Source organism: Oncorhynchus mykiss, chromosome 16 (genome assembly GCF_057628025.1).
Source record: "Oncorhynchus mykiss isolate SJ-2025 chromosome 16, ASM5762802v1, whole genome shotgun sequence".
Lineage (NCBI taxonomy): Eukaryota > Metazoa > Chordata > Actinopteri > Salmoniformes > Salmonidae > Oncorhynchus > Oncorhynchus mykiss.
Genome location: NC_143037.1, coordinates 42,623,000 through 42,631,865, shown reverse-complemented (window position 1 = coordinate 42,631,865; position 8,866 = coordinate 42,623,000). Strand labels below are relative to the sequence as shown.

At 45.9% G+C, this 8,866-nt stretch overlaps 1 protein-coding gene across 50 annotated transcripts in view; it reads right to left on the bottom strand.

The window, feature by feature from the left end:
- Positions 1–372: 372 nt before the first annotated feature.
- The window catches only part of LOC110491946 (HECT, UBA and WWE domain containing E3 ubiquitin protein ligase 1), a 79,427-nt gene continuing 70,933 nt past the window's right edge, over positions 373–8,866 (bottom strand). For all 50 annotated transcript variants that reach the window (XM_090202702.1, XM_090202743.1, XM_090202704.1 and 47 more), the window contains exons 76-85: positions 8,259–8,408; positions 7,746–7,991; positions 7,357–7,474; positions 6,974–7,114; positions 6,500–6,787; positions 6,135–6,240; positions 5,422–5,539; positions 4,900–5,081; positions 4,168–4,358; positions 373–1,264 (exon numbers count right to left, since the gene is read on the bottom strand). In XM_090202702.1, the coding sequence (XP_090058828.1) occupies positions 1,162–1,264; positions 4,168–4,358; positions 4,900–5,081; positions 5,422–5,539; positions 6,135–6,240; positions 6,500–6,787; positions 6,974–7,114; positions 7,357–7,474; positions 7,746–7,991; positions 8,259–8,408 (1,643 nt within the window). In that variant the 3' untranslated portion in view covers positions 373–1,161. The remainder of the gene's footprint in view (positions 1,265–4,167; positions 4,359–4,899; positions 5,082–5,421; positions 5,540–6,134; positions 6,241–6,499; positions 6,788–6,973; positions 7,115–7,356; positions 7,475–7,745; positions 7,992–8,258; positions 8,409–8,866) is intronic.

Below are 8,866 nucleotides of genomic sequence, written 5' to 3'. Positions count from 1 at the left end.
CCAGTTACAAAATGTGTAAAATTGCGATTTTTATCTGCTTGTGGAGTGTTGACTTCCGTGGCCTTGTGAGGATGGATTCCAACTGGTCCCACACCGACACATTCATGATCTTTGGAAAGGTTCACCATCACTGGTTCAATTTGATCTCCCAGGGAAATCTCAAAACACAATTCAAAGGATGGCCAATCTTCAGAAAGAGTCCACATAATGAAACAATCGTCTCCAATTTGCATCAGTGCAGTGACGCACTAAAAGAAGAGCAACTACCTTTATGATGATGGTATAGTCTGATTGGCTATAGTTTCAGATGACGGCTGAGATAGGTTACATATAAGAATTGGTAAAAACCATGTTAAAAGAGACAAATGGGACTCAATTTTATGCATTTATTCATGTAGTTATTTCACTGATTCAAAGGCTCAAGGCTGGGTCAGCGATTTAATAGCCAAAAATACTCTAGATTTTGTGGTTAATTTCTTTATCATCTGCTTTCTTCACTTGTTCTCTTCATTTTTTTTGGACCATCCTTCCATAAAAATGCCACAACTTTGAAAAGTGCATTTCTTCAAAACTTCTTTTTTTCTCCTTCTTTCCCCATAAAAACATTTCCCCCCATCTTCAAGGCTTATGAGGTCAAAAATTCGCAAACAAGAAACAACCAACATTTTCCCCCAAAGGTTTTATAACCATCCTGTTCAGACACACAAACAACCTTCTCCTTTTTACACAGCCAGAGAAGAACAAAAAAGATTAAACATAAACTCCCAAACCTTTTGTACAGAGAAATCAAACTAAACAGAGAAAATGTATTTTATATTAGTCCATGTTTTTATCCTCTGAATTCACTCCCTCTCAGGTTTCTGCCATTTTAATGTGGGAGGGGAGGGAGATTCACACATACCAGGTACAGCTCTGTGTGTCTATTGACATGAAGCTCTGTGTGTAGTAAGTAATAGTCAGTCAGTCAGTCCATCATACCACGCTGCTGGTCAGTCTGTTTCTTTATATGGATTAAGAACCAGTTGTATGTCTAGAGGCCATTTTCCCAACAAGTCACCCAGTAATGTCAATGATGGTGCGTCTGTGTGTCATCAGTTTCAATCTTTCAGAGTAGGCAAGATAAATCGTGTGTATATGTTAAGAGTCTCAGTGTGGGTAGGTCTAAGCCAGTCCGAATCCCTCTGAGCATTCCTGAATGGCCAGCAGCAGCATGTGTCTCAGTTTCTCGTAGCTCTCGTAGGCTGGAAGGTCCAGCTGGTTAAAGCTATATAGGAGAGAAGGAGAGGTTAGGCAGGAATCAACGACAACCAACAATAGATTGGATATTTTCACTCAATACATGAATGCATAGGGTGAATCTCCAGTGTATCTTCCCCTCAAAACATCAGGGGAAGATAACATAAGAGCACTTCCTTACTTCCCATTTTGAGGACATGAAGCCTAGACTAAGGACTTTTTGATGTTGTGTGTACTTGTGTTATTTACCAGGTGTGAGCTGTGTGGGTGTATATTTCTTTACCAGGTGTGGGCTGTGTGGGTGTATATTTCTTTACCAGGTGTGAGTTGTGTCATCCTGTCTGGGTTGCCCCCCCCCCCCCCCCCCCCCCTTAAGTTGTGCCGTGGCGGAGGTCTTTGTGGGCTATACTCGGCCTTGTCTCAGGATGGTATGTTGGTGGTTGAAGATATCCCTCTAGTGGTGTGGGGGCTGTGCTTTGGCAAAGTGGGTGGGGTTATATCCTTCCTGTTTGGCCCTGTCCGGGGGTGTCCTCGGAGTGGGCCACAGTGTCTCCTGACCCCTCCTGTCTCAGCCTCCAGTATTTATGCTGCAGTAGTTTATGTGTCGGGGGGCTAGGGTCAGTTTGTTATATCTGGAGTACTTCTCCTGTCCTATTCGGTGTCCTGTGTGAATCTAAGTGTGCGTTCTCTAATTCTCTCCTTCTCTCTTTCTCTCTCTCGGAGGACCTGAGCCCTAGGACCATGCCCCAGGACTACCTGACATGATGACTCCTTGCTGTCCCCAGTCCACCTGGCTGTGCTGCTGCTCCAGTTTCAACTGACCTGAGCCCTAGGACCATGCCCCAGGAATACCTGACATGATGACTCCTTGCTGTCCCCAGTCCACCTGACTGTGCTGCTGCTCCAGTTTCAACTATTCTGCCTTATTATTATTCGACCATGCTGGTCATTTATGAACATTTGAACATCTTGACCATGTTTTGTTATAATCTCCACCCGGCACAGCCAGAAGAGGACTGGCCACCCCACATAGCCTGGTTCCTCTCTAGGTTTCTTCCTAGGTTTTGGCCTTTCTAGGGAGTTTTTCCTAGCCACCGTGCTTCTTCACCTGCATTGCTTGCTGTTTGGGGTTTTAGGCTGGGTTTCTGTACAGCACTTTGAGATATCAGCTGATGTACGAAGGGCTATATAAAATAAATTTGATTGATTGATTGTGAGTGTATATTTCTTTACCAGGTGTGGGCTGTGTGGGTGTATATTTCTTTACCAGGTGTGAGTGTATATTTCTTTACCAGGTGTGAGCTGTGTGGGTGTATATTTCTTTACCAGGTGTGAGCTGTGTGGGTGTATTTTTCTTTACCAGGTGTGAGCTGTGTGGGTGTAAATTTCTTTACCAGGTGTGAGCTGTGTGGGTGTAAATTTCTTTACCAGGTGTGAGTTGTGTGAGTGTACATTTCTTTACCAGGTGTGAGCTGTGTGGGTGTACATTTCTTTACCAGGTGAGAGCTATGTGGGTGTATATTTCTTTACCAGGTGTGAGCTGTGTGGGTGTACATTTCTTTACCAGGTGTGAGCTGTGTGGGTGTACATTTCTTTACCAGGTGTGAGCTGTGTGGGTGTACATTTCTTTACCAGGTGTGAGCTGTGTGGGTGTATATTTCTTTACCAGGTGTGAGCTGTGTGTGTGTATATTTCTTTACCAGGTGTGAGCTGTGTGAGTATACATTTCTTTACCAGGTGTGAGCTGTGTGGGTGTACATTTCTTTACCAGGTGTGAGCTGTGTGGGTGTATATTTATTTACCAGGTGTGAGCTGTGTGGGTGTACATTTCTTTACCAGGTGTGAGCTGTGTGGGTGTATATTTCTTTACCAGGTGTGAGCTGTGTGGGTGTATATTTATTTACCAGGTGTGAGCTGTGTGGGTGTACATTTCTTTACCAGGTGTGAGTGTATATTTCTTTACCAGGTGTGGGCTGTGTGGGTGTATATTTCTTTACCAGGTGTGAGTGTATATTTCTTTACCAGGTGTGGGCTGTGTGGGTGTATATTTCTTTACCAGGTGTGGGCTGTGTGGGTGTATATTTCTTTACCAGGTGTGAGTGTATATTTCTTTACCAGGTGTGAGCTGTGTGGGTGTATATTTCTTTACCAGGTGTGAGCTGTGTGGGTGTATTTTTCTTTACCAGGTGTGAGCTGTGTGGGTGTAAATTTCTTTACCAGGTGTGAGCTGTGTGGGTGTAAATTTCTTTACCAGGTGTGAGTTGTGTGAGTGTACATTTCTTTACCAGGTGTGAGCTGTGTGGGTGTACATTTCTTTACCAGGTGAGAGCTATGTGGGTGTATATTTCTTTACCAGGTGTGAGCTGTGTGGGTGTACATTTCTTTACCAGGTGTGAGCTGTGTGGGTGTACATTTCTTTACCAGGTGTGAGCTGTGTGGGTGTACATTTCTTTACCAGGTGTGAGCTGTGTGGGTGTATATTTCTTTACCAGGTGTGAGCTGTGTGTGTGTATATTTCTTTACCAGGTGTGAGCTGTGTGAGTGTACATTTCTTTACCAGGTGTGAGCTGTGTGGGTGTATATTTCTTTACCAGGTGTGAGCTGTGTGGGTGTATATTTATTTACCAGGTGTGAGCTGTGTGGGTGTACATTTCTTTACCAGGTGTGAGCTGTGTGGGTGTATATTTCTTTACCAGGTGTGAGCTGTGTGGGTGTATATTTATTTACCAGGTGTGAGCTGTGTGGGTGTACATTTCTTTACCAGGTGTGAGCTGTGTGGGTGTACATTTCTTTACCAGGTGTGAGCTGTGTGGGTGTATATTACTTTACCAGGTGTGAGCTGTGTGGGTGTACATTTCTTTACCAGGTGTGAGCTGTGTGGGTGTACATTTCTTTACCAGGTGTGAGCTGTGTGGGTGTATATTACTTTACCAGGTGTGAGCTGACGGTAGGCGGTCGGTGGAGCGGTCATCGCGGTGGATCTGGAACTTCTGTATTCCGTTCATGCCCTCCAGCGCGGCGAAGCCCTGCAGAGGAACCTTGGACGTGCCCGTCACGAACTGCAGGAACTTGGCTCTGTCCGCCTGGTCGAAGGAACGCAGGGCCCGCCAGAACCACTGGATCTGAGGTGAGAAACGGTCAGGGTCAGACCTACACTACACAGACCAGTAGCACACAACCAATATTAATGCATAGTATATAATACAACCAATAGACCCATCTGGTATGTGACATCATTGGTACTGGGTTGTATTTACCAGGCACTAAACTACAAAAAACAGACTGCAAAAGGGAGGGACTACCTGGAACTTGTCCAATAAGATTGCGTTTTCTGTGGCTAAATTATACTACATTTTGCTCTTATGAATACGACCCTTGTGTCTATATGTCTCTGTATGGAGCTGGACTGGTACTTGTGGTACTCGGTGTGTGTCTCTACCTGTATGGAGCTGGACTGGTACTCGGTGTGTGTCTCTACCTGTATGGAGCTGGACTGGTACTTGTGGTACTCGGTGTGTGTCTCGACCTGTATGGAGCTGGACTGGTACTTGGTGTGTGTCTCTACCTGTATGGAGCTGGACTGGTACATGTGGTACTCTGTGTGTGTGTCTCGACCTGTATGGAGCTGGACTGGTACTTGTGGTACTCGGTGTGTGTCTCTACCTGTATGGAGCTGGACTGGTACTTGTGGTACTCGGTGTTGGCCTTGAGGTCGTCTATATCTATAGTGGGCAGGCCAGATATGAGCAGCTCCAGCTCCTGCTCTGTGAAGATGGAGATCAGCCTCTTGGGGATGATCTCGTAGAAACCCTCCAGATAGGCTGACAGCTGCTTACGGATCGCACCTGCAGGAGGAGGAAGAGAGGGAGTGACCGTGTAGACTAACACACTTACAAAGCTACCATTTTACACAAGTAGTACTTCACTACAAGACTTTCAGCCGTGCAACATTTGACAACATATGGGCCTATTTTACAAGGTTAACTCTAATAAATGTATACCATGTATAAAATATGTATATTACTAATTTGGGTGCTTGACTGGATGTTCACAAATGTACTTTTAAATGCTGGGTATCTGTAAAGCACTTTGTGATGACTCCTGATGTAAAAAGGGCCTTCGAAAGTACATTAGATTGATAAATGTGTCAGGTTTCTATGTGTTGGTGTTGTCTCGGGTTCTCACCAGTCATCTTCATCTGACAGACTAGGTGGACATACTCCTTTTTGTTCTCCTCGGTGACAATGATGTTGCCTCCGTTAGGCTTCAGGTCCCGCACCTCACACACACCAAACTCCTGGACCTGGAGGGGGGAAGAAAGGGGGAGGGAAGGAGAGAGCGAGAGAGGATGGAGAGAGTTCAGCAGAGCCGCCACAGAATTAAATAGAATCTATGAGGGGTTCACTGGCAAAGCGAAAATATTAAAAAAAAAAAGGTAATTCTTAGTCATGACTGGCATCTGTTAAGTTATTAAACATCTGAGACTTGCCTATCTTGAGGCACTCAGTCGCATAATTAGCAGTTTTGAGTTTTGATAAAGGGACATTTCCAGATGTTCAACTTCACATTCATCATGTCCGGCACTACCCCGACCCAACGCATGTGAAAATGGCGCGTTTCTATGTTTTGTATTTAAAAAAAAAAACTTTTTTCCAATGGCATCTTGTGATTTCATCCAATTAGTTGGCAATGCTTACTCGTAATTGGTTGAAATCACATGATGCACACCAGATGATGCCATTGGGAAAACCTTTTAACACAAAACATAGAAAAGCCCAATTTTCACATGCGTTGGGTCGGGTTAGTGCCGGACATGATGAATGTGAAGTTGAGCTTCTGGAAATGTCCCTTTAGTATAAAAGAGACGAGCGCACACACACCGACACACACGAACGTACCTCAGTGCTAAACGTCAGCTCATAGCCCAGAGTGGAGACATCATTCTCCAGCAGGTAGACAAGGCCCTGGAAGAATGGGTAGTCCTCACTCTCCATGTCTGTGTACCTGAGAACAACATAACACCGGCAGCTAAATCAACTACTGAAACACTCCACAAATTAACAAAACATCTCTTGCTACGACAAGTACATCTCAATGATCTGAACACCGTTTCCCTTAGTGGGACAAAATAAAAAGTAGTATTGAACTGAACAACAGTTCACAGATGAAGGGTTATACTGAGTACATGTCATTGTATCTGCAGCCGAGAGGTAAGGCGCAAGAACCGCGTGTGAAGTAGTGTGTGTGTCCACAGCCCCCCTACCTGACACTCTTGCCCAGGATGTGCTTGTAGAAGCTGCGTGTGAAGTAGCACTCCAGTAGTCGGTTGTCGTAGACGGCCTTGGCCACCACGCGACCTACGAACTTGAAGTAGCTGAGGTGGTTTGGGTTGCAGTGGGACGAGGGGTTAATGGTGTAGGTGACCCTGTCGCCCGGCGAGGTGCGGAACAGGGCGTACATGGCGTTAAACATCTCCCTGGAGATGATCATGTACCACTCTCTCAGCAGACCTCCGGCATCCTGACCCTCCTCCCCTTCAAACACTATGTACCTGGGAGGTGGGGGGGGGGAATGTAGGTCAGTACACTTGACTGTCATTCTGTCATGTGGAGAAACAGGCAGAGAACAGAGAGAGAGAGAGAGAGAGAGAGAAAGAGAGGGACATGAAAAAAAGACAGATGGAGAGAAAGACAGAAACCATAAGAGACAGAGGAAATAAGAGTCCCCCGTTCCTTACAGTCTGTTCTTCATGTCCTCGGGGCTCTTGCGGTGCAACTCTCTGTAAGAGTCTTCAAAGACGTGGTCCCTCCTGACGTGGACAGCCATGTCCTCCTTCCTCAGACCCTCGTCCAGACGCTCCAGCTCCTGACGGAAGTATCTGGAGGGAGGGAGTGAAATTAGTAAAGAAAGAACCTACAATGTTATCATGAGAGAGACACGTTCCTCCTAAAGGACCAGTGTTCGACCTGGAGCGATCAGGGTTGTGTTCATTAGGGCAAGCAACTGTATTGGAATACAAAATTAGAGCTTGTTTATTGGACAAGTCCAGGATGTCCCTCCCGGTTTCATTCTATTGTCTTCCATTAGGTGCCTAATTAACACTAAAGAAGCCTTCCTTACTTCCGCTTGACGTCAAAGTCGAGGATACGGATGTAGTCGACCAGCACAGCGAAGGGTCCGTCGGCCAGGTGGGTGGTGGACTGACGCAGAATCTGGTTAAGCACGGTGCGGTGAGTCTCTGTAGAGGCAATGAAGGAGGGAGGGAGACAAAGGGAGAGAGAAAGAAACATGTCAGCCGCATTTTAGGTCTTGAATGATTCAGGCTGAATCTCAACATTTTCCTTGATTCCTCACGTCTCCTCTCCTCGTCACCAAGGAAATCACTGAAGGAAAATATCTGTTTTCCTTTGATGTTTTGAGAGTCCGGGAAGGAGAGCGGATGCAAGGGAAATACATGAGTCACCCCCTGCTATACCCTCCCATCACTGCTCTACAGTCCCAAAACTCACCGGCAAAGCGGAGGAACTTCTGTGTGTCGGGAGGCAGGTTGGAGGAAATGTGCATGGAGGAGGGTTCCCTGGAGAAGAAGGGATCCAGAGAAGAAGGGGTGGCGGGGGTGAGGGGCGCTGGGGACAGGGGGGGAGGCTCATCTTTGATGTGGGACAATTGGCTCTCCCTGGTGTCCCTGACGGGGGGCTTGCTCTCCCTCTCTGTGGCGTGGACCAGGAAGAAGGCCTCCACTGCCGGCTGAAGAACTGAGGGAGAGAGAGAGAAAGAGGGTGAGTAGACTGCTGAATTCAAGTACCCAAACTCGTCCAATAACACTCATTTTCATTTTTAAAAGTCTTATTTTTACCATTTTGTGGCTATTAACAAAACCCAGTTCCAATGTTTCATTGCCTGAATGTACAATCAATACCACTACTTCTTATACTTTAAGCACATTGGTTCAGGGAGAGGAACATATAGCACCCAGGAAGGTGTAGTAAAACAGTTTGAGGTTTACTACGGTTAACACATACCCAGAACGGCGTGCTGATCATGTGACTCCTCCAGTTCCTTCAGGCACTCCCCGAGCATGTCCCACAGTTCGTCTAACAGAAGCTGCTCGCTTAGCAGGGGGAGGTCTGGGAGACGCTCCTCTGTCTCGGATTGGCCGTTGCCTTCTTCATCTGCATAAGAGAAGGAAATACAAAGCACACGTTAGACTAACAGAACCATGTCAAATTATACCCATGGTATTTACCTTATAGTTCGATTGGCTCTGGCTGCATTCCAGGTCCTATTTTTTTTATCATATGAACATGGGTCCTGAGACGTTAACATCTTCAGGTGTTATGAGATGTAATAATCTGTGCAGTGTGACTGCAATTGAAGACGTCTTGGAACGCACCCACTGTGTGTTGTGGTTAATGGCCCAATGCAGCCATCTTATATCGACATTAAGTACCTTACTGTAATACGTTTCCATTCAAATGGGCAAAAATAGTTTTTTAGCATAAGAACTTTGTCAAGCAATAATTTCGCTAGGACTGTCTGGGAATGGTCTGAGCGGGAGGGGAAAACCAGCTGTTATTGGCAGAAAGGTCTAGAACTTTTTGTTATTGGCCAATTAACCGCATGGTGACAT